General features: G+C 45.7%; 1 protein-coding gene across 3 annotated transcripts in view; it reads right to left on the reverse strand.

Moving 5' to 3' along the window:
* Positions 1-25,718, reverse strand: part of ARHGEF33 (Rho guanine nucleotide exchange factor 33) — a 583,069-nt gene that overhangs the window by 307,891 nt on the left and 249,460 nt on the right. For all 3 annotated transcript variants that reach the window (XM_073627670.1, XM_073627671.1, XM_073627672.1), the window contains one exon: positions 8,557-8,721. In XM_073627670.1, the coding sequence (XP_073483771.1) occupies positions 8,557-8,721 (165 nt within the window). The remainder of the gene's footprint in view (positions 1-8,556; positions 8,722-25,718) is intronic.

A 25,718-nucleotide genomic window follows, 5' to 3' on the forward strand; every position in this document is an offset into this window, starting at 1 on the left:
CAGCAACATATAATCACCTTAATACAAAATATATAACAAATAATTCTGCGCTACCCAAACAGCAAGCAGCTAACACAGCCAATAAGATATAAGCAAAAACCAAAAAACAAAAAATTGTGTAGCGCTAATATAAAACAACCATGTGTTGTATAATATGAAGAGCAATAGATTCCTCAAATGCACATATCACAAAAGAGGGCATAAAAAGTATATAAAAAGATGGAAAAGTCCTAAAAGTCCTCAAGGAATGTGTCTTGCAAAGTGATAGTGGTCCTCAATATGTATATGACTTCATATTGCACGTATTCATAGACAAAGAAAAAGTTGATTCGAAGGTACGCCCCCACCAACAATAAGAAGGCTTACCAGAACCTTTGGACCCAATAAAACCTACGTTCAATTGGGTCAAACAAGCTTTGGTAATCAACGGCTGATGAACTTCCGTGGGAGGTGGAAAAAGATCCAAAGATGGTGTATGGAACAGCGTGAGCCTCAGGGGTGATATCCTCAGTAAAGGTGGTTACGATGGATGGGGAAAAACAAAGAAAGGCCACATAGTGTAATCCCGTATTGGAAAAAGTATGACAAATTTATTGTAAAGGAATTAGACTCACATGTAAATAGATAAAACCAGCACTGTACAGATAAAAATGGCGGCAGTGGGGTCCTAACTGACGCGTTTCGTCTCCTTGGACATCTTCTGGGGGGTCCCTCCACTGCTGCCAGCAAGATTTATATAAGAAATGTAATAATCCAAATTGAGAGTCAACTCACATTCAGTTCCGCATACAATCCGTGACACTTCCGGTATCTGGGGAAGATGGCCGCTCGGCGTGCGTTCCACGCCTCGTTTTAGGCACAAAATTCAAATAGCAGTAATTGTAAAGAGTCCACCCTACATTTATAAGCGAGATCGGCCTATAGCTGGCACATTGAGCTGGATCCTTGCCCTCTTTGGGAATTACCATAACATGCGCCTGCAAACTAACATCGGAATGTTGTGTCCATCTCTCAATGAGTTATATGCTGACACAAAACGCAAAGCCAATATAGCCGCAAATGTCTTATAATAAGAAAGTGTGAACCTATCTGGGCATTGAGCCTTTCCAGGTTTCATGCTTTACAGGAATTCGTCCGATGAAATCGGTTGATCTAAATCTGTAGCTATGTCTTCGGATAGACTCGGCATTACCGAGGATTCTAAGTATTGTTGGATAAACCCCCACTTAGCCTCATGCGACGCTGGCCGCGTTGTGAGGTCAAGTTATACAAGCCTGTGTAGTATTCTTGAAACACCTGAGCGATGTCCATAGATGTTCTAACCAAGGTATCATCTTGCACCTTGATGCGTGCAATATCAGTCTTTGCCCTAGTAGCCCAAAGTGCATTCGCCAAGAGTTTTCCATGTATATTATCAAATTCACCCGCCTACACCTTGCGAGTTTCGCTTTGGCTTGTTCTGTTAACAATGAGTTCAATTTATCTCTCAAATGTAAGAGTTTATCTTCCGCAAGCGAAGCCAGCGAGGTCATATGACTGCGTTTTAATTGTCAATCTGTTCCGAAAGAAGCTTTTTGCAACGTGAGCCCAGTTTAATAAACATTTTGCGGGTCACACATTTATGAGCGTCCCAGAAGGAAAATGGTGAAGTATCCTCCGTATCATTGACTGAGAAGTAGGAAAGTAACTTTCTAGTAAGTTGATCTTTATATGAGGGATCATGCAAGAGGGATTCATTTAGCTTCCAGTACGATTCCCGAGATTCCCCTCTACCTAGCTCAAGGACGCAGTGGGTCAGGGCATGGTCCAATATGTTAAAAAAGCTTATACTAGCCGAAGAGAGAAGGGGAAGAGCATTCTGCGACAGCAATATATAATCTAGTCTGGTATAGGTTTTGTGAAGTGAAGAAAAGAAAGTATAATCCCTATCTATTGGATTGAGTGTTTGCCAACTATCAATCAACTGATGTCATGCAGCAAAGATTTAAGCTTTCTTAATTTAGAATGCGATAAACAAGAAGCCCCTCGCGACGTGTCAAGTATCAGGTCTAGTACTAGGTTAAGGTCGCCTCCTACTAAAACGATGCCCTCTTTTTGTTGCTCTAACAAAGCCAGCTAGGGAATCATAGCCGATATCGGATTCTAATTTGGTAGGTACAGACAAGCCAACGTGAATTTTGCTCACAAATGAGCCCTTTAACTATAAGGAAACGATCATCCTCATCTCCAATGATCTGAGCTTCCTTCCAGGGCAACTGATTAGAAAGTAAAATTGAGACCCCCATGGATTTTGAATCCGGAGAAGTACTGTGGTAGACTGTGGGGAACTTGCGATTGTCTGATTTGGGAATATTACCCCTTTTAAAGTGCGTTTCTTAAAGGAACACTATCTGGGATTTTAGTCTCCAGAGTTCCACTAACAATTTAGTGCATTTTCTGGACTATTAAGCCCTTTCACATTGTACAAGGTTGCAGCCAGCCGGGTCATGATGAGATCAATATTTGGAGCAAGCCTCAGACTGAGCTGTCAACAAGGGAGGGGAAAAAAAAGGGGGGATGGGGGATGGAAAGAGAAGAGTGGAGAAGAGAAGAAAAGCAAGCCAAGAAATAAGAGAAAAAAATGGAGAATAATTTAAGAGAAAATAGTCTTGTTTGACAGGGTGCGATATTTGGATCCTGTCAGAACAAGCAGAAAAATACTGAGCCCAATCTTGATCCAGTGATGTACATTAGAGCAGTGGCATTCCTGGCTCACTTCCTCCTCATTGACTCAGAGATAGCAGCAGCATTGGCTCCCACTGCTGTCAATCACAACCAGTGAGGAGGGAGTGGAGGCGGGGCTGAACCGCGCTCTCTGTGTCTCATGTACACACAAAGCAGGTCTCTGGAGCATGAACCCATGAGTGCCCCCATAGCAAGCAACTTTCCTTGGGGGCACTCAGCAGAGGGAAGGAGCCAGGAGTGCCAGTGGAGGACCTGAGAAGAGGACGATCAAGCTTCTCTGTGCAAAACCATTGCACAGAGCAGGTGAGTATAACATGTTGGTTATTTAAAAAAACCTGCCTTTAGTATCTCTTTAATTCTTTAACTAACGATCCAGGCAAATGATTATTGTTTTTAAAGTAGAACTTTTTCATTTTGGATAGAGTAGCGTAGGGTTATATTTACTGTCAGTTTGTTTTGTCATTTGTGTACCATTGGATAACTACACATGAGCTTCCCAGACTGGAAGCAACTAGAAATCCCTCCAGAGTGAAGGATTCCTTGGTTATCACTAGAACTAGTGTACCCATTCCCCTTTTATAACTGTTCTTGGGACAACCCAAAATTTGGGATTTTCTTTCACTTTCACTTTTAGTAATAACAGTAAACAGGACAAATATAGAGGGCAATAAAAATCTGACAATTATTGTAATCCAGCTCCACTCTGTCCAAAAGGAAAAAAAAAAAAGGTTTTGCCTTTAGGTATATTTGTCTTTTTCTCTAGAGATTTTAAAAATGAATGCTTTTAGCTTTTAGATGCTAATACATGATTCAGCTTTTTTTTAGCATGTACATGGGTCACTGCTGACTTTGGAACCCAATAGATATCCATTTGGTTATCAAATGGTGAGATGAAAGATACAGTGAAACAGGGCCACATTCTCATGCATAAATAGCTCTTACATAACTGCTTCATTTGCTTCCTACCTACTCCTTGCTTATATATGTAAAATCAGGTGATCATCATGAATTGTCTGACTTGCTAATGGTTCTTCTCAGATGAGATATAGGAGTGCTGAACACCCTAGCTTGTGGGGTATGGGAAGCTTTACAACTAACAGTCTCAGCCATTCATTTGCAGACTAATTTAATAATAACATTGTTTGTGGGGCGTGTCCTGAAGCTGGATGGCGTGAGGAGTGCAGTGAGTGCTCCGGCTGCATGTTATCCTATAACTTGATGCTGTGGGGCTAAATCATCCCCTAACTAAGCACAAACTATCTTCATGGCTCAGAGAAGCGATCATGTTGCCACCGAAGCGAGCTCCAGGGGCGATTGCAAAGCTCGGCAAATACCGCCATGATGATCGAGACCCAGCGGGGAAAGATGGCGCCGCGTCCACCTCAGGGGAGGAAGTCCCGCCAACTGGAGACACCACTCGCATCCTCGATGCTGTCTCCCTCTGCCAGATGGCCCTCACATCAAAGATCGAGGAGGTCAAGGTCGACATATCCCTCATCCGCCAAGACATCCACAAACTGTGGGAAAGGGTGACCGAGACAGAGCACAGAATCGGGCAGGTGGAGGATAATATCCCACCGCTGCAAGTTACCACAGAGCGGCTCCAATACCAGCTAAATGTTGTCCTAAGCAAACAAGACAACATGGAGAATAGACTCCGCCGCTGCAACCTCTGGTTCGTGGGACTGCCGGAGAGATCGGAAGGCTCAGACCCCCCCACGTTCCTGGAAAACCTCCTCATCACCAACTTTGGCAGAAAGGCCTTCTCCTCCACGTTCATGGTGGAACGCGTGCACCAAGCAAGACCCCCACCTCCTGGAGCCCCCCGCACTTTCATTGCGTAGATGCTTAACTACAGGTAGATGCTTAACTACAGGGACCGGATACCGTCCTGCTCCTCACCTGGGAAAAGGGCAACATTCCATTCGGCAGCTCACACATTGCAGTGTTCCCGGATTTCTCTGCGGAGGTTCAGAAGAAAAGAGCGCAATTTTTAGAAGCTAAGCGCCAACTCCGCAATCATCACCTAGCCTACACCATGCTGTTCCCTGCACGCCTCCATGTCATTCGGGACGGCAAGGCTCATTTTTTTGAAGACCCCTCCCATGGCTGGAGAGGCGGGACGCAGACGCCCCTGCGCCATCATAGCACACTGGCCGTGTCCGCCTGCAGATGAACCTCGCTGGACTGAGATCCTGAGACCCACTCCATTGATGTCCCCTCTATAAACCGTGAGTAGGCTCCGGCCTGTCTCCCCCATACCCCCTTGCTGCACTCACGGCAACCCCAGAGGTGCCTACACGCTGTTTCTGCCCCTCTCCCCTGGCCGGTTATATTACTGATGCACCGCTGCCCTCGATGCTCAATTCGCCGCATACTGTACCCACAACAGAGCACTTTTCCAGCCACTCTCAAACCTTGATTCTGCACCCTCCTGCACATCTAGATGCCAAACCATCTAGCACCGTTGTGCACTTCTGTTAACTTTTGTTTGCCCCCAGTGACAACGGGGTGTGCACCTGGACTTCCATCTCAACTGCAGTCCCATGTTCTTCTTTTCCCTTCCCATGGACACTGGTGCACCCTGCTGTCCCCTAAGAGACGTTTCCCTGGCCAGCTTCAGCCCCCACGGTTGTGGAGGGCTGTTACAACTTTGATATGCCCAGAGCGTTAGCGAGCTTACCAGCATCAAAAGCCCCTGGTTCTGATGGCCTCCCACTAGAATTTTATTCCCAATTCCAGGAGGTTCTTCTCCCCAAATTACAAGCACTGTACTCCCATATCTACGAGTCTGGCATGCTCCCGCGCACCATGGGTGAAGCCCTTATTGTCCTTATTCCGAAGCCAGGAAAAGACCCTCTCTACCCTGAATCTTACCGCCCCATCTCTCTCTTACAATTAGATGTCAAAATACTCACCAATTCTTGCCCTAAGACTGAACAAGGTAATACTTAGCCTTATTCATGCCGACCAAACGGGCTTCATGCCCAATAAAAAAACAGCATTTAATCTGAGGAGACTATTTATGAACCTCCAGGCCACACATGACAACATTGGCTCAAGGGTGGTGATTAGTCTTGATGCCACCAAGACATTTGATTCAGTGGAGTGGGGCTACCTGTGGGAGAGCCTCCGCAGATTTGGCTTTGGCCCTAGATTTGTCAGGTGGCTCCAACTCCTCTACCAGGCTCCCACCGCCCGGATCCAGGTTAACGGCAAGACGTTTGACCCATTTTCTCTGTCCCGAGGAACTCATCAGGGATGCGCCATATCCCCTATGCTTTACGCATTGGCCGTTGAGCCGTTGGCCATCGCCATAAGGGCATACCCTGACATAGGGGTCTCCACATGGGGCAGGTGAGTGAAGTACTCAGCCTCTATGTGGATGACATGCTTCTCTATTTGAAGGACACGGGCCCCTCATTGACAGCGGCTTTGCACCTTATCCAATAGTTTGGCACTTTCTCGGGGACTGCAGATCAATTGGTCCAAATCCCAAATCCTCCCTATAGCTATCACTGCCCCTACAGCTGCACATGCGGCTCTCCCTGTAGTAAGGACCAATCTGCTCAAATATTTAGGTGTACAGTGCTCCCGATCCCTCACGGACTACACATGTCATAACTTGAAACCAATGTATGATCTCCTTAAAAACAAAACTCAAATCTGGTCCAGACCCCCTCTTGGAGTCATGGGTCGTATCAATTTGGTAAAGATGATTCTCCACCCCAAATTACTCTACCTTTTCTGGCATGCCCCACTATACCTCCCAGCCCACGTGTTCAGATCCATGGAGTCCATACTCAACACATTTGTTTGGGGCCCCTCCAGACACAAACTATCATGGCAGACTCTGAAGCGTCCTGTCCATCTGGGGGGCATGGCCCTTCCTGACCTAACACTATATTACATAGCTTCCCAATTATCCCATTTCTACTACCATAACAGACATGACAAGCTCGGCTACTCCACACTGGTGTGCACGTCGGCCACCGATGATGTAGCCCACCCCTTCCAGACACTTTTCTGCAAACACTGGGGCCTCTCCCGCCTAGGTGATAGGCAGCATATGCTATCACACTACAGCAAAATTTGGAAACTAGCACAAACCATCACCGGGGCTCCCCCCCCGCATGCTCACACGCCACTCTGGGACAACCCTCATCTCCCTGAAATGATGACCATTCCTGACCACAAACTATGGGTAGCCAGGAGAGTCATATACTTGTCCCAGCTCATCACTGGAGGCACTGTCAAGTCGTTCCAGGCCCTCAAGGAAGAATTTGATCTTCCCAATCACATGCTCTTCCGCTACCCAGAGGTCCGTCATGCCGTTCAAACTCAATTTGGTGCCTCCATCCCTAAGTTGGAATCGATGACCTTGGCGGACATGGTCCTTGGTGAAGACCTTAAGAAATTAATCTCCTTCCTGTAAAACCACCTTCTTCTACCCACGGCCACAGCCCATGCATACCAGTTGAAAACTAAGTGGGAGACTGACCTGGGGGGGATAGAGGACGAGCAATGGGGGGAAATACTAGAAGCCAGTAAAAAAGTATCACCTAAATTGTCAGACCGCCTTACCCATCTATATATACTCCATATATACTCCGTAGATCTTACCTCACCCCTTCCCGCCTATCCAGGTATAAACCAGACACCGACCCAACCTGCCCCAGATGTGGCGACACTGACAGCACTTTTTACCACTTAATATGGTCCTGTCCACGCATCCAGCAATACTGGTCACAGATTGTCAAGTTCCTCCATGATCGTATGGGCTCCCTCCATCACTATGCCCACGCCAATGCTTACTTGGCCTCCTTCCTATCTCAGAGGAGGAAAAGTACCTGACGATATTCTCACAGGAAACCCTCTTCACTGTCAGAATGCAGATAGCCCAGCTGTGGCTTAGACCCTCCTCCCCTACCATTCAGCAGTGGAAAAGGGCCGTGAATCTCACCCTTCCTTACAAAAAAGTCCTCTACTCCCACTGAGGATGTCCTGGCAAGTTTAATAAAATCTGGGACAAATGGGTGGACGACTCCTCTGCCTGCACTGACTAACGCCGATTGCTCCTCTAACCCTACTAATAGGACTGCTTAGCAAGCATCCCCATCACTCATACTAGCAAGGATTATGTGAACTCATGTTCTTATTGCAAATAACAATGTCTAGAAATATCCTAGCTGTTAATATGGTTTGTCAGACAATTTTCTTTGAAAAAAAAAATCCTACTAATTTATGTTGGTGCCCGTTGCACCTTGTATCTTGAATGTAATATCCTGTATTGACTTTTATGCTCAATAAACTTTATTTTTGATTAAAAAAAAAAAAAAACATTATTTGCAAATGTTGTAGTGCATCATTATTGTATAGGGTTGTCGTGTTTTACACCTGCTTATAATAAATATGAACTAGACATATACCATATTAAAAGCCTCTGTCCACCAAGTTTTTGTTCTGCGGAATGGATTTGTTGATAAGCAGAAGCACTGGCCTGGTAATCATATGGATTTGTTATAAATAAAGTGCCTTTTTTGCTTAGAAGAATTTTTAATAAATTATACATGATAAACTGGTGGTAGCACCTCATTTCATTTAAATTTTGTTATTACTTATTAATCTAGGTACTTTATAAATAAGTGGGATGATTATTACTTCTGTTTACTGTCCATATTGCAGAAGAGCATTTCAGTTTGTCTTGCTGTGTTCATTAGTTTGTTTTCTGTAGAGTTGCAATTCAAAATATTAAAGTATAATATAGGGAGTAAATTAAGCACTCATATCAACCCTAAGGTGTACTTATGGATTGCAAATCTTTGCTGTTACCTTAAGGTTATTGAGTGAATTCTTCATCTCGGTGACTTTCTCCTCCATAGTACAGTGACAACTCTTGATCTTCTCTTCCAGAGTGTACTCTCCATGCTGTATTCGGGACAATTCCTGCATGGCCTCCGTAAATCCGGTTTTAAGTTCAGATGCCAAAACCTGCAACTACATAATACAACAATTTAAATAAAAGCATTATGTCTTAAGAATATCACTATAATTTACCCACATGTCTTAAGAATTAATGTAATAAGTCTATGCTTTAAAAAATAGGTTGTCTGTCTTGTAGACACTTGTAATATGTCTTTTCTATCATCATTCTCCTGGAATCATACTTTACCTTGTGTTGTGACTAGTATTTTGGGAGCAGGTGTTTTAGCCCCACTGAATGTCACAAAGCTGACAGTCGCCTGGCCGTCCCCTTTGACACTCAAGGTGTCATTCATGGTTGGATTTTGAAGTGGCATACAATGTGATTACAGCTCTTGGCCTGTTTTTTTTTTGTTCTTTTGTTTTATGTCACTTATATCTGGCTAATAGAGCTTGGATATGAAGGAAGAATGAAGGATATATGAAGAAGCTAAATTATAGTACACTCAGGCCAAAATTACCATTTTTTTAGATAAAGTCTGGTGTCAGGTGATTTGCAGACTTTGGATATAAGTAACAGGTGCAGAAAAATTGGGCTTTGTGTGTTGGTGGTGCCTTTACAATGTAACCCTATAGAGGTACTCTTGATGAAAGCAAGAATTGGCCTTGCTGTCAAAAATGTATATGTCCTGGTCAAACAGTTGCGGAAAAATTGGTCTATGGGCGTTGGTGGTGCCTTCACACCGCAGCTCTATAGAGGAACTCTTGAAGAAAGCAAGAATTGGACTTGCTGCTAAAAATTGAATCTATATGCCCCAGTCAAACAATTGTGGAAAAATTGGTCTTTGGGTGTTGGTTGTGGCTTCACACCGTAACCCTTACAGTGGTACTCTTGATGGAAGGAAGAATTGGCCTTGCTGTAAAAATTTTTAATCATTTACACCTGTCAAACAGGTGTGGAAAAATTGGCCCTTGGGTGTTAATTGTGCCCATAAAACCTATCCCAAAAAGTACTTCAAGATAAAATCAACATCCACAAAGCTAGGCAGCCTAGGCAGTCTTGCAGAGATTACAGACCCAAAAACACTTAATCACTGACATCGGCATTGGGGGGCTTGATAGCTGGTGCTAATCCAGAACTGATTCATTTTGAGAAATGTCAGCCAGTCAACGTGTGGTCAGATACCTTCTTTTATCTGTCACAAAACCTCTGGCACCACTGGATGCCCATTCAGATAAAAAAACAATGGATGCAGGGCAGCCCAGCAGCTCAATTGCATACTGGGCAAGTTTTGGCCAGTGGTCTATTCTCATGACCCAGTAACCCAGTTAATCATCTACTGGAAAGCTCTCCATGTCTGTTTTTGGCCCTACATATAATCTTCTACCATATGATGCAGACGCTGCTGATAGGTTGTTAAGCTGTCAGCCCTGGGCGCAGAAGACTAAAAAAATGTTTAAATGTATCACTTATGCGGCCCCCTTTTCCACCACTCCTCCTTTGACCAACAGAAGCCTCAAAACTACCTTTTCCATGAGACTGTAATCTACCAGTCTGGAAAGGTGTTACACAAACTCCTCTTTAAGGTGTCTTCAAGATATTTCACCCTGTGCTCCCTCTGCGAGGGCAGGATTGGTTCAGAGACTTTCCCCTTGTAATGGTGGTCAAGGAGGGTTGCCAACCAATAATGATCCTTCTCCTTGATGCCATGAATTCTCGGGTCCTTTCGCAGGTTTTGAAGAATAAGGGAGCCCATTCACCACAAGTTTGCGGAGCCTTGAAAAGCAGAGTCCTCGGGGTCACTGAGGATTACAGTATCTGGAACTGCCTCCTCCCAGCAACGTACTACTCCCAAGGTTTCTGGGGACTGAAAACCATCTCTTAAGGTTTGACGTATGTCTTTCTCTGCTTCAATGTCTTCAAAACTGCCAGAATCCTTCTCCCCCCTCTCCTTGTGTGTGTTCTGTGGCGTCGCAAGAATGGTGTCTGCAAGGCTTTGGGCCTTGAGAGTAAAGGAAGTCCTCCTCTTCCTCCCACTGTTCTGCCTTGAGTGCCCTGTCCATAATGCCACACAGAGTATACTCCAGCAGGAACACAAGAGGGATGGTGTCACTGATGTATACATTGTCACGGCTCACCATCCTTGTTGCCCCCTCAAATGATGCCACAACATTGCATGTATTCTTTATCAGCAGCCATTGGTGTGGGGAAAAAAAGCTGAGCTGCCCTAAGCCTATCCTTGTGGCATATTCACAAAGGTACTCATTGATGGCCCTCTGCTGCATGTGCAGCCGCTACAGCATTACCAAAGTTGAGTTCCACCTGGTGAGCATGTCAGAAATCAGGCAGTTTTACGGGCAGGTGGAATTCCCGCTGAATTTCAGCCAACCGAACACTAGCTGTGTATGACACCTTAAATGGCTACAGACTCTTCTGGCCTGCCTCAGAAGATCTTGCATCCCTGGGTACCTGTTTAAGAAATGCTGCACCACCAAATTGAGGACATATGCCAGGCATGGTAAACGTGTCAACTTTTCCTGTCAACGGGCAGACAGAAGGTTAGTGCCATTATCGCACACCTCCATTCCTGGCTCAAGGTGCCATAGCGTAAACCATCTATGGACCTGCCCCTGCCTAGTTGAAACAATCTTTGCTCCGGTGTGGCTCTTGTCCCTTAGGCAGACCAGCTGAAGCAATGCATGGCATCTTTTAGCCTGACTTGTTGAATAGCCCTTTGAACGCTTAGGGGGTACTGGTGGTCCATAAGACAATTCAGCAGAGGAGGGCATGGAGGAGGAGGGGGTGGAACTGACAGATCTTGAATCATCATCACCAGCTGTATAGAGACGTGGCAACAAAACAAGCTCCAGCACTGAGCCCTGTCCTGCATCCTTCATCTTGCAAGCAGAGTTACCCAGTGTGTTGTGAACAAAATATATCGTCCCTGATAATGCTTGCTTGACCACGTGTCAGCAGTAATGTGGACCTTGCCCAACAATGCCAAAACATTGCCTTCCACGTGATGTACAGAGCTTGAATGGCCTTACGTGCAAATAAATAGTGACTGGGAACCTGCCATTGTGGTACAGCACATTCTGCATATTCACGGATGGGGGCAGACTCCAACAGACAGAAAGGCAGGAGTTGTAAAGCCAGCAATATGGACAAGCTGGAATTTAGAAGCTGGGCATGTGGGTGGTAGGGAGTGTATTTTATTTTTCAATGCAGCAGCTGGGGCAGAGAAATTTGTCTGCTATACTCTACAGCTGGTGGTGTGCTTCTGGCAAACGTGTTGCAAGGACCTGTGACACCCTTTGCTATATCATCAACCCTGTCAGTGGAGGCTGCGGAGAGGTCATGAGATATAGTGGGGGGTAGTCATGAAAGGTAAGGAGTGAGGAGGAGAAGAATTGTGTCCCTTGTGTGTGGCTTTCAGGTGCTCTTGCCAAGGGGCTGAGTGGTGGCAAGTTAAATGCCTTGTCAAGCATGTGGCACCCTAATGGCTGGTGTTTTTTCATGCTTGATCTGCTTACGGCAGAGATTGCAAATTGCAACAATGCAATTGACTGCACATGTGCTAAAAAGGCCTACACAGCTGAACTGTAGGAAGTGGGCCAGAAGATAACAGCTCTACAATCTGATGGAATAGGGTAGCTGCTTTCTACTCTTCCAAGATGGCTGCCTCTGGATGACATCCTGCCTTGTTGGGGTTGTGCCTCTCCCTCACTTTCCTCCTCTTCTCTATCCGGCAGCAACCTCATCATCCCTTCCATCATTACTGGAGCCAACTTGGCAATACGCTGTGGCTGGTGGAACATGACTGCCAATTTTATGTTTTATCAGTGTTCTCCCCTCTCTGTAGGCCCTGTTACTCCCTTCCTCTACCTCAGAACCAACATCAGAATGAAATAATGTCTGTGCATTCTCAAGAAACAAGTGGCTGATGCTGTGTTCAAATAGTTCAGCTGACTACTCCATGCATGATGCAGGGGCTATGGCAGGAGTAGCTGTGGAAAGGAGGCAGAATAAGCCACTCTGGCAGCTGCGGTGGACTGTGCACTAGTGTCAGCTTGGGTCATAGAGGATGAGGAGAATAAGCATGGTTAGGTAAGTCAGCCCACTACCTCCTCTGCAGGCTGTGGCCTGATTGCACTGGTAACATCACTAACCAGAGACAAACGTGCCCTGCCTGAGGATGGATCACACACATCTTTGCCTGGGGACACAGATGCTGTTGGCTGCCTTATAGTGCCATAGGAATAGTGCTATAGGAACTTCTGCCTCTCCTTGATGGTCTCCCAGACATGATGAGGGGGCTTATTACCCAAATTTAATAGAAACTGGGAAATGTGTGATTGGATGCACTTTATTGAATGAGAAGTGGTGTTTGGTGCACTTTAAATTGAGGACTGCCACCGACAGAATGAAGAAAAAATAAATAAAGGGGTCAGATAAACTGCGGCTGACAATTTAAAATATAGGGGGCAGGCAGGAAAAAAACAAAACACGCAGCAACCAAAAAAAAGAAAAAAGTGTAAATGTTATGTAATGCTGTGTTAAACATTGCAGTACACTACACTGACACTACACTAACACACTACACTAACACACTACACTGACACTACACTACTCATACTATACTGACACACTACACTATACTCACACTATACTGATACACTACACTATACTCTCACTATACTAACACACTATACTTACACTAAACTAACATTCTACATTTAGAGCCACAATAAGTTAACACATTAACTCGCTGGTAGCAATCTGAGCCCAGCTCTATCTATCTCCACTCCATAAACACATTGCAAAAGCTTCCTGTGGGAAGGAACATTTTATAGTGTGGGGTGGGACTATGAGCACTAAGCCATGATTGGGCAAAGTCATCATGACTTTGTCCAATCAGGGCTCTGACAGTGCTCTGTGCCCTGACTTGGCAAAGCCTTGCATCTGACCAGCAGTCAGGTGCATTGCTTCATCCAATTAGGGCCCTAGAATGCACTGTGAAGCGCACAGTGTATTGCAGAGCGCTTGGCGGGTGAACATCCCACCGAGTGCCCCACAAATTTGGGTGTTCACCGAAAGGTCGAACAGACAATGTTCGGGCCGAACTTTTGTTTGACCCGAACCGTTTGCTCAACTCTACTGGCTAACAGAAGTGTATATAGTATGTGATTATGTCTGTGCTAACTAGGACTTAACCAAATTTAGCTCTTGTATGAGGGGGGACTTCTTATAGTCTGGTCCAGTTGTTTGCTGAAAACCACCTCTGAGCCGTGGGTCCAGTTGCAAAGCTAGACATTCTTTCAACCCGGGGCAAAGACTTAATTCGGCCCAGAGAGGGAAGTGTAATATATACATAGATAAGCCATAGGATAGTAATAATATAAATATATATATATATTTATGGTCCTTTTGACCGAGACAGATATGGATCACATAAATACGCCACAAGACTTACAACATAAATAGACCTGAAGTGTGCCTCGGTGGTCTGGCCGGTATACCAAGAAAAGGGGGCATACCAAAGATAAGTAATGGGTAATTATGGAGAAGAATGTGCTGAGAAGTGCCCTGAAAAAGACAAGGGAGGGAGGGTATCGCGCACTGGAACCAACAAGGAGCATGGCCGAGTGGGCTGCTTAAATACTGTTGTGCTCCTCCCAGAATTTCAGACCACCATACTGGCCTTCTTATTTATGGTTGTGGCCCTATGACCGAGACAGATATGGATCACATAAACACGCGACAAGCTTGCAACATAAATAGACCTGAGGTGTGCCTTGTTGGTCTGGTCGGTATGCCAAGAAAAGGGGGCAAAAGACTCAGATAGGGGAATAACTCTTTATTGGTTCAGTGGTTACTGAGCCAGCTTGATGAAGGCCTGTGCCATTTTCACCTCAGGATTTGGGATGTATGTAGCAAAGCAAGCGGACTTCAATCTGCCTAACTTCTTGATCACGTGGTTTAGTACTCCATGCTGGGATGCAGCAGAAGCTGCTCCAATCCGGAAGAAATATCCAGAGAACTGACTGGGGTCAAGGCCCAAGTGCCTAGAAGGATCCTGATGTGTCTGATAGACTGGCTGCCACTCAGGGTCACTGGTTCGCCGAACCTTGTCCCCCAGAAATCCTCTTAATTCCCGGTTTCACCCATTCCTCTTCACTGTTCGAGTTGTATCCTATTGTGGCAGCTGCCCAGGTCTGGGGCCACACCTGGACAGGACAAAAGGTCTTCACTACAGACAATCAGGCCACAGCCGACATCATCAATAAAGGCCGATCCAAATCACTCCCCATCATGTCCTTCCTGTGCAGGCTGGTGCAGTTGTCACTACCATCTGATTGGCTGGGTAGATGGGACAGTAATCAGTCAAGCACCGTCACTGGGCACCAGGTGTTGTTAGTCTAAAAAAGGTTGATGTCAACTCCGGGACCGATTTGTTGAGTTTTGGAGACTCTAAGCTGAAGGGTGTAATGGTTGTGAAAGCGAGTCAGGTGACGTCTGAGCAGTGTCTGACTGCCGGTGCCATTAATGGTAAATTCACTAGCCGTAGAAGGCCAAGCAGATGGCCGCTTGAATGACTAAGCTGGGCAAAACCCCAAATTGAAAATCTGTAAGGATGTTAGACATGTCCCTAAAGATGGCACTCATGATAGGTAGGTGTTTGCCGCTGGCTACGGGCTGATGCTTTTGGATGCCACGTAGGAGAGATCTGACTCAATGGGCCGTGAATACTGACGGCTTTCCGGGGTCCTGTAAGGACAGAAAATGCTGGACGCTGGCTAGGTATAGCCTGATGGTATTGTGAGAAAGGGCCAGCTGCGTGTGGCAATAAATAAATAAAGGCTAGGACGTGTCTAACATCAACTGTGGATGCTCAGGTCTAAGAGGCTAAAAACCTGCAGTAAGTGTTCCAAGCATTGTGATAGGCCTTCAGTGTGTTGCGTGCCAAGGAGTGGTTATTAAGCTGGGTTGCGTTGGCGAGGTGCGACTTCAGTCCACCGTCAGCAATGACCAGGGTGGGACAGTAGTAGTCGTTGGTTCGGCTCCAGGCTCCTGCTGGAAAAATAAGGTAAAATTGAAACGAGACAGCGCATCTGCTGCGATATTGCATTTGCCTGGAACATGCTTGCAGTGAACATTAAACTGGTGATGGAGTGACAACTGCACCAGCCTGCGCAGGAAGGACATGATGGGGAGTGATTTGGATCTGCCTTTATTGATGATGTCGGCCGTGGCCTGATTGTCTGTAGTGAAGACCGTTTGTCCTGTCCAGGTGTGGCCCCAGACCTGGGCAGCTGCCACGATGGGATACAGCACCAACAGTGAAGATGACTGGGTGAAACCAGGAATTAAGAGGATTTCTGGGGGCCAAGGTTCTGCGAACCAGTGGCGGCCAAAAACGGCCGTGAAGCCCATAGAGGCTGCGCATCCATGACCACCTGAGGTGACTGAGCTGATGCTGACAGGATAAACATTGAAAATGCCGTTCCAGTTAGCGAGGCACTCGTCCCACATAGCTAAGTCTGCTATCGCTGCTGGGTCTAATTTGAAAACTTCATCTGGGTCTTGCACTAGTGTGAGAAAAACCAAAGGTCGTGAGATAAAGGACCCCCCTTGAGGAATAATCCTCATGGCGAAATTGAGCATCCCTAATAAGGATTGTAGCTGCCTTCTAGTAACCCTTTTTGACAGGGTGAAATCATGGATGACTGTCCTGATACGGGCTAGTTTGTTGGGAGGCATGCTGGCCTGCATGGCACGTGTGTCCAGAGTAACACCTAGGAAGGTAATAGAGTGTGCCAGGACTTACACTTTATGCTCAGCTATGGGCATGTTGAGGTTGTTAAACAGTATTCTCAACCTGTCTAGGTCTACCTGGGGTGCCCATGGTTGTTCGATGAGCAGAAGTCATTGAGGTAGTGGATGACCGTCTGACAGTGGGCCTGGTGTGATAGAATCCATGTAAGGGACTGAGCAAAAACATTGAACAGCCATGGGCTGCTCTTCTACCAGAAGGTCAACTTGGTGGCAAAGTAATAAGACTCTCTTCACTTAATACCATGCCGCCGCCAGAGGGATGGCTCGCTAGGCAGGAGTTTTAATGCATCTGAGATGTCTGCTTTGGACAGCCAGGCGCCCGGACCTATCTCAGTGATGGCCTGGATGGCCAAGTCAACTGAAGCATATTTGAGAAAAAATTTCTTGGAAGGAATCAGGGCATTCAGGCTCGGGATGTGCGAGGAATGAGGTGCAGACAAATCGTACACTAAGCGGAGTTTAATGGAAAACTTGCCCTTGACAGGCCCAATAGGGCTGACTCACCAGATTTGAAAAGGTGACTGTGGGAAGGGGCCGATGATGAAGCCTCTGTCTAGTTCCGTCTGCAGCAACGAGTCTATGGCCTTTTCATCGGTAGCCACCGACTTGAGGTTCCTGCATTCGTGAGTAGAGAGGGGTAGGGTGATGAGGCCAGTGTGAAACCCTGCTGTAAAGCCGTGAACCAGAAATACAGCCAGTGAAGGAGTGGGGTGTGTGGAGAGGTAGAACCCCAACCAATTGACATCTATCCGGCCTATTCATGACTTATTCTGCTGTTTCAGTTGACAGGTGGCCTTCGGGTGTGCTTTATGGCATGCTGTGCAAATGTGCAGTAGCTGGCACTGGTTGTGGAAGGATCCGCCCTGATTATAGTTGTTGCATATGGCGACACCCCCTGAAAAGACAGGCCATCCTAGATTGTCCAGCTGCCGCAATTGACCGAGTGCTGGCAAGCCCTGACCGGTGCCAGTGGTGGAAGGGGGGTAAAAGGGGCACCTTGTGGCTGCATCAGAGCACCAGTTTGCTGTGTGGGTAGCGAACTGACAGATAGTACAGAGCGGGGAGCGGAGACCTACGAAGTGGCGACAAAATAGTTCTGTGTCAGAAACACTCCAGTTTGTCTTGACCTGGAACTGGCTGAGCCTGGCTGCTGCCTTTGCCCGAGAACGACCGGTGATAATCATAAAAAGCATACCCTCCATACTTATCCTATGTCCGTGACCATGTGGAGATATAAGTCCAGCTCTTCCCACCTGCTGGGGGTGGCTGAACAGATGACATCCCTAACCACTTAAGGACTACCCTCGTTTTGGATTTTAGGTATTTACATGTTTAAAACAGGGTTTTTTGCTAGAAAATTACTTAGAACCCCCAAACATTATATATTTTTTTTCTAACACCCTAGAGAATAAAATGGCAGTCAATGCAATACTTTTTTTTGCACCGTATTTGCGCGCGGTCTTATAAGCGCACTTTTTTTGGAAAAAATTCCCTTTTTTGAATAAAAAAATAAGACAACAGTAAAGTTAGCCCAATTTTTTTTTTATATTGTGAAATATAATGTTACGCCAAGTAAATTGATACCCAACATGTCACGCTTCAAAATTGCGCCCGCTTGTGGAATGGCGTCAAACTTTTACCCTCAAAAATCTCCATAGGCGACATTTAAAAAATTCTACAGGTTGCATGTTTTGCATTACAGAGGAGGTCTAGGGCTAGAATTATTGCTCTCGCTCTACTGGTCACGTCGATACCTCACATGTGTGGTTTGACCACCGTTTTCATATGCGGGCGCTACTCACGTGTGCGTTCGCTTCTGCGCGCGAGCTCGTCGGGACGGGGGGGTTTTTAAATTTTTTTTTTTTATTATTATTTATTTAACATGATTTTATTTATTTTTACACTGTTTAGAAAAAAAAAATTGTGTCACTTTTATTCCTATTACAAGGAATGTAAACATCCCTTGTAATAGAAAAAAGCATGACAGGACCTCTTAAATATTAGATCTGGGGTCAAAAAGACCTCAGATCTCATATTTACACTAAAATGTAATAAAAAAAAAAAAAAAAAAAGTAATTTAAAAAAATGACATTGAAAAAATTGTGCCTTTAAGACATATGGGCGGAAGTGTTGTTTTGACGTCGCTTCCACCCAGCAGTGTCATGGAGACGATTGGGCACCATCTTAGCCTCACTCGTCTCCAGGCACGTTAGGGAGACAGACGTGATCGCCTCCACCACTACCGACGGCTCCGGTAAGTGGCGGAGGGCACCGGAACGCGGCGGGAGGGGGGGCCTCTCCCGCCACTGATAAAAGTGATCTTGTGACAAACTTTGGACCTATATCGGCGTGCGGCGGTCGGCAAGTGGCTAAGCATCCCGAATGTCAGAACAACTTCAGTGACCCTTAGCTTATGGTTGAGCCTGGAGTCTTTCGACTTGATGACCACTGAGACGTCCCCCCAGGCGTATGATCTGTTATCAGCCAAGTCATGCACTGAAATCAACAGGGATGCTAGATTTACATCCTTGCCATCCAAGATGTCCTTCCTGAGGCTGGCTGAGACAAGGTGAGCAGGGAGGATGGTAGGTGTGGACTCTGGCGTACCTGCAAGAGGGGATGCCAGCACCGGACTGCGACTGGGTCAGGGAGGGTCGTGGGAGGGCGCACCTCCAGAGCTGTCACTCTGGTCTGCACATCAGAAACTGCTGCCAATAGAGAGGAGACCATGGAGTGTAGCTGGGAAATGCCCTTACGTCTGAGCTCAGCTGTGAGCTTGGGGATGGTCCATGCCCGGAGGGTCTGCACACTGCCGCTCTCTGAGCCTGTGGAGAGTGACAGAGGGGTGGGTGTGAAGTCATCACTGTCAGGCTGCGACATGGCTCCGACTATAAGACAATAAGGGGGTGCATGTGTTAAGAGCAGGCATAGCAGTAGGATAGTGAGCAGAGTGGGATACAGAAACTCAGATAATAAGGAAGAGGGCAAGGGCAAGAAATGACAGGCGCAGGGAGGAGCGGCTGGGTTCTATTGTGTAGAACCCCGTAGAGTGAAGATTTAGAAAACTCGAAAGAGTGTATGGCAACCAAGATGAGCCAGGAGCTGACTGCCAGGTAAACGATGCTCGGGTGCTTGTCTGTGCTTAACACAAACCTGTAGACCAGACCCCCAGGGTGTACTGGGGCAGTCAGCTGAAGTCTGGTACGGCCTACGTAGTAATGTTTTGATCTGTAGACGGTGACGTATGCTCGGCTTGCTAATGTTTGCACTGTCAGTAAACTCAACATTTTAGCGACCTTGTCTGCGTAGGTGAAGGGTAGACTTGTGCACAACGGAAAATTTTGTTTAGTTTCGGTTCATTGTCATTCTTAAAATGCATAATTTCGTTCTGTTATATTTGTTATGTTACGTTAATTTGTTTTTGGATAATTTGTTATTTCTCTAGAGTGACGATATTCGTTATACTGAATCTAGAATCGCGTTGAATTCATTCGTTATATCCACTATAATTTCTTTCATATTAGTTGAAATTCGATATTTATGTATGTATATTGATTCGTGATAATGATTCGTAGTTTGGAAAGTCGTTTGTTTATTGAATCTATTAACACACACAATGACAATATCTTCTCCTCTGTTCAAATACAATACATCACCCTTCTCACTCAATTCCCAGGAAAGCACTTTGCCAGTAATCCAACCTCCAGCACAAAATTAATCAGCTGATTTGACTGTAAGATTTACTTTGAGTTGACCTTTTGTTTCATTAGATCTTTAACAAATTACCTAATCATGTCGAATTCATTTGTTATATTCGCTATAATTTCTTTTGTATTAGTTAAAACTCGTTATTTTTTTATTCGAACTTTCGGATGCAAAATTCAGCCGAATTTCAATTTGTTACGAAACGAATTGCACATGTCTAGTGAAGGGTCGTCTTTCGAAAGCAGAGTGTAATGCATAGACACATGTGACAGTAACTAACGCCTGATGAGCATGTCAAATTGTGTATGTGAAGTAAATCTATAGTGAAAGGGGTGCTGCAGAATAATGTGACAGAAGAACCCGTGAACTACACACCTGACTGGCGCCCTAGTAGCAAGGTCCTGGTACGGATCGAGACTTGATCGACCGGAAAAACCTGTGGTGAGGGTAACATAAGTGTAACATGTATATTCCTTTTACCTGAAACGAGCTGACCCACCCCTATCATGCAAGTGGCCCTGGTGAAGATGCGTACTGTATATTCTCCCTTTTTTTTTTTTTTTTTTTAAGTGGGGAGATAATGTCCAACCTGGTGCAGGATGGAACCTGAACTCGAGTGACCTAAGGGAGAAATGACAGAGAAAACGATTGGCTCGCATGCCACTGGAGATAAATGGCCAACTGAGTACCCCTACATATTTGTGTGACTGATTGTGTGCCACTGGAGTGTACTTGCAATTATTGCAAGAAGTTGGGTTTGTATGCGGGCTTGCACATAAGTGCGTGTCACGAGCTGTTTTATGCTACTGGAGATGTGGTTGCAAGTGTTTCAATGGTTTGCAAGTGTCTGTGCTGCAGAAGACATGGTTACAAAGACTGCAAGTGTCCATGCTGCAGAAGACGTGGTTGAAAATGGGTTATGAGGGTCTGTGCTGCAGGAGGCGTGGTCAGATAGATTGCAAGTGTCTATGCTGCAGGGGACATGGTTTCAGTGTTAACAGTGTCAGGGTTTCTGAAGACGTGGTTGCGACTGCTGCAAGTGCCTGTGCTGCAGTAGACGTGGTTGCAATAGCTGCAAGTGTCTGTGCTGCAGGAGACGTGGTTGTGGCGGGTCACAAGTGTCTGTAAAGGTGGCCTTTGATAGGCAAAGAAATAAAAGATAGAAGAATTTTGAATGTGAGGGACTAAATTGTAACCCTAAGCGGCTAAGGTTGTGCACTTATGGTGTGAGAAAATGAATTAGATAGGAATCGTAGTACCGCGGGGTGGCTAGACTCGAATCGGACTGAAATGAGTATAAAAAAGGGGCCTGATACAAATCGGTTGTAGGGTAGAACGTGAAATTGGTACGAATTGTTAGTAAGGTAAAGCCATACGAATCGTTGTGTCGCTGATGCGACTGGATTCAAATTGGACTATGATGATTGAATGGATCCGATACGAATCGGTTTGCAAAGCGTCCGATGCGAAACCATTGTGCCGCTAGTGCGACTAGGTTCGGACTGTAGTTGGTGAGCAACGAATCCAGTGTGAACCGAGAGAAGCGCAATGTAGCGCCGTGTTTTGGCAAGTAGATGGGATAAGGACAGGGTTCGCATGATACGTAAGTTCCGTTGCGGGAACTAACCATACGACACGGGACAACAACCAATAGCAACAAATTGACATGACATAAAAACATAGTAACGAATCCCACCTGCGACAGTGAGCCATTAAACTAGGTTAGAATCGGACTGTAGCAGGTGTGCAACGTATCGGGAGAAGTGTTATATAGCGCTGTGCATGACTCACATGGAAACAACTTTGGTTTGGCAAGTAGACGGGACAAGAACTGCGTTTAAACGATTTGTAAGTTCCGCTGCGAGAACTGAACACAGGACATGGGGGATACAATGATTGGAAACGATTGGGACGTGATACGAATACATAGTAACGAATCCTACCAGTGACAGCGAGCAAGAGTTGATCGAAAGACCATGAATAAGCAACCGCAACTGTCAGGGCTGAGCCCAACCCTTCCTTCTCTGAGCTGGCTGCTCAGCTGTCGGCTAATTGCCAGCTCCTATCTCTCCACAGTGACTCACCTGTTGATGATCCTGCTCGTCGGTCCTGCCTACTTAAGCTGTCCAGTCCAGATGATCTCTGCCTTCGCCTTGGTCACATCTCTATAGACGCTCTCCTGTGTTCCTGTTAAAGAATTGCTTGGCTGACATTCCTTCTGGCTCCAGATCCTGCTTTCTGTTCTACTACGCTGTTCTCTGGCTCCCTGACGTTTTGGCTTGTCTGACTATCTGTTCCGGTTCCTGAATTCTTGCTATGTTTTGACTACGTTTACTCTGTTTACCTTTTTTTATTACTATTATTAAACAAGTGTGATTTAACTGTACTTCTGTCCCAGTCTGATTCATGGTTTCTGACAGCAACACACTGTATTCGGGAACAGACTAACGAACACAAAGTGAGCTGAAGAGTCGGCCTGGTGACGTAACGAATTGCGCAGTTGAACCGACAAGGAGCATGGGAGAGGGCTGCTTAAATACCTGCCGGGCTCCTCCCATAAATTCAGGCCACCAAACTGGCCTTATATATATATATATATACTGTATATATATATATCAGTCCTTTCAAAGTTTTGGTAATAGTAATTTCAAGCCTCACTTCTGTAGCAAGTTAGGAGGGGCGCCGCCAGGGAAAAAGTGAGCCAAGAAGCGCATCTTTATTAAAGCCTGCTTCTGTGTGCTCTTCGTCCTTCCCGGTGGCGCTTTTCCCAATCCACCTGGGGCCAAAGCTTGAAATATCCACATAAAGCACTGCTGCTTTTTTCTGCCATGGCAGCTAGAGTTGCCACCTTTTCTTCAAGCTATTTTTTATTTTTTTGTAGTATACACTATAGGATTGTAAAAGACCTGGGACACCTCTGGGTGCCCCAAGGAGAGCAACAATGTAGCACATGTAGAGCACCACAGTGAACAGAAGGTGTGGCCAAATTGCATTTAGAGGGGCTTAAAGCAGCAGGGTTATATAAAACAAAAGCATTCATGTACCCATAAAATTTACTAAGAGTACTAAAACAAATGTCACTGTAAAAATATGAACTTGACCTACCTTATAAGTTGACAGTATCAGTTCGGAAAGCAGTGGACAGTGTCAGTAGGGCAGTGGATAGTGTGTGGACAGTGTCAGTAGGGCAGTGGATAGTGTGTGGCTAGTGTCAGTAGGGCAGTGGATAGTGTGTGGACAGTGTCAGTAGGGCAGTGGACGGTGTGTGAACAGTGTCAGTAGGGCAGTAGACATTGTGTGGGCCAGGGATGTGCAGTCAAGGGAGGCAGGTGAGGCAGAGCCTCACCTGCCATTAACATAAAAAAAATCAAGGGTAGTAGCTCGGCGACCTGAGGTCATAAAGACCCCAAATTTGAGGGTTAGGTAGCCTATGTCCTACCCCACCACTGGTAAAAATTTTGTAAAAACTCCTTGCGCAGCCTGTCAGAAGCTACATACAGGGCGGCCAGTTTAAATACAACCTGGCACACTCTGCAGCAGACTGAGAGGATGAGCTCACAGTGTCTCTCACTTCTTGGCAGAGGCACTGAGCTCAATGGACAGCTTGGAGTCCTGGACCAATGGTAAAGTACCATTAGCCCGAGCTGTCCAATAAAAATGCTGCAGTGGAGGCACGCCTCTCACTGCAATGTCATAGAAGGGGCATGTGTCTAAAAGACTAATGCTCCCTTCCAGCCCAGCCCTCTTAACTACAAGGAATAAGATTTACCCCCAATCCCATGTTTTTCTTACACAGTTAAGAGGGAGAATGAGAATATGCTACTGTTGAAAAGGTACTGTTATAATCAAGCTAAATCATATTATTGTGCTATATATCATAACATAATAATTTATTATTCATCTATTTACTGTGAAATTACTGGTTTGAAGTTATACCTTCAAACTTCAGTAATTTGTCCGTTAAGCCACCTGCTTGAGTACAGTTTTTGAAAATATAGTAAATTACCTTAAATACAATATATAATAATTATTTGTCAATTACTTATGGCAATTAACCCCTTGCCACTCAGGCCAATTCTGACACATCTCTCCTACATGTAATAATTATAGTTTTTTTTGCTAGAAAATTACTCAGAACCCCCAAACATTATATATATTGTTTTAGCAGACACCCTAGGGAATAAAATGGTGGTTGTTGCAACTTTTTATGTTAAATGGTATTTGCGCAGCAATTTTTCAAATGCCTTATTTTGGAAAAAACCTGTTTCATGAATATATTAAAAAAAAACACTAAAGATAACACGCTTTTTGGTATATTGTGAAAGATGATGTTACGCCAAGTAAATAGATACCTAACATGTCACGCTTTAACCACTTGCCGACCGCCTCACGACGATATACGTTGGCAGAATGGCACGGGCAGGCAGAATCACGTACCTGTACGTGATCTGCCTCCCGCGGGCGGGGGGTCCGATCGGACCCCCCCCCCCCCGGTGCCCGAGGCAGTCGGCTTTTGTCCAGCGGCGATCGGAGGTGAGGGGGAGGCCATCTATTCGTGGCCCCCCCTCGCGATCGCCGCCGGCCAATCGAATCATTCCAATGCTGCTGTATGCTAAACAGCAGCAAAGGAAATGATGTCATCTCTCCTTGGCTCGGTACTTTCCGTTCCGGCGCCGAGGAGAGAAGACATCACTGTGAGTGTAAAACACACTACACACTCAGTAGAACATGCCAGGCACACAAAACACCCCCCTTTACCCCCCGATCACCCCCCAATTACCCCTCCCCCCCTGTCACACTGACACCAAGCAGTTTTTTTTTTCTTTTTTCTGATTACTGCATGGTGTCAGCTTGTGACAGTTAGTGTGTTAGGGCAGTTAGTGTTAGCCCCCTTTAGGTCTAGGATCCCCCCCAATAAAGTTTTAACCCCTTGATCACCCCCCGTCGCCAATGTCACTAAGCAATCGTTTTTCTGATGGCTGTATTAGTGTCACTGGTGACGCTAGTTAGGGAGGTAAATATTTAGGTTCGCCGTCAGCGTTTTATAACGACAGGGACCCCCATATACTACCTAATAAAAGTTTTAACCCCTTGATTGCCCCCTAGTTAACCCTTTCACCAGTGATCACCGTATAACCGTTACGAGTGACGCTGGTTAGTTCGTTTATTTTTTATAGTGTCAGGGCACCCGCCGTTTATTACCGAATAAAGGTTTAGCCCCCTGATCGCCCGGTGGTGATATGCGTCGCCCCAGGCAACATCAGATTAGCGCCCGGAGTCAGGCCTGAACCCTGCGATCGCTAACAGTTTTTTTGGTAGCGTTTTGGTGAACTGGCAAGCACCAGCCCAGGCAGCGTCAGGTTAGCGCCAGTACCACTAACACCCACGCACGCACAGTACACCTCCCTTAGTGGTATAGTATCTGAACGGATCAATATCTGATCCGATCAGATCTATACTAGCGTCCCCAGCAGTTTAGGGTTCCCAAAAACGCAGTGTTAGCGGGATCAGCCCAGATACCTGCTAGCAC

The sequence above is a fragment of the Aquarana catesbeiana genome, linkage group LG04 (genome assembly GCF_042186555.1).
Source record: "Aquarana catesbeiana isolate 2022-GZ linkage group LG04, ASM4218655v1, whole genome shotgun sequence".
NCBI classification, from domain to species: domain Eukaryota; kingdom Metazoa; phylum Chordata; class Amphibia; order Anura; family Ranidae; genus Aquarana; species Aquarana catesbeiana.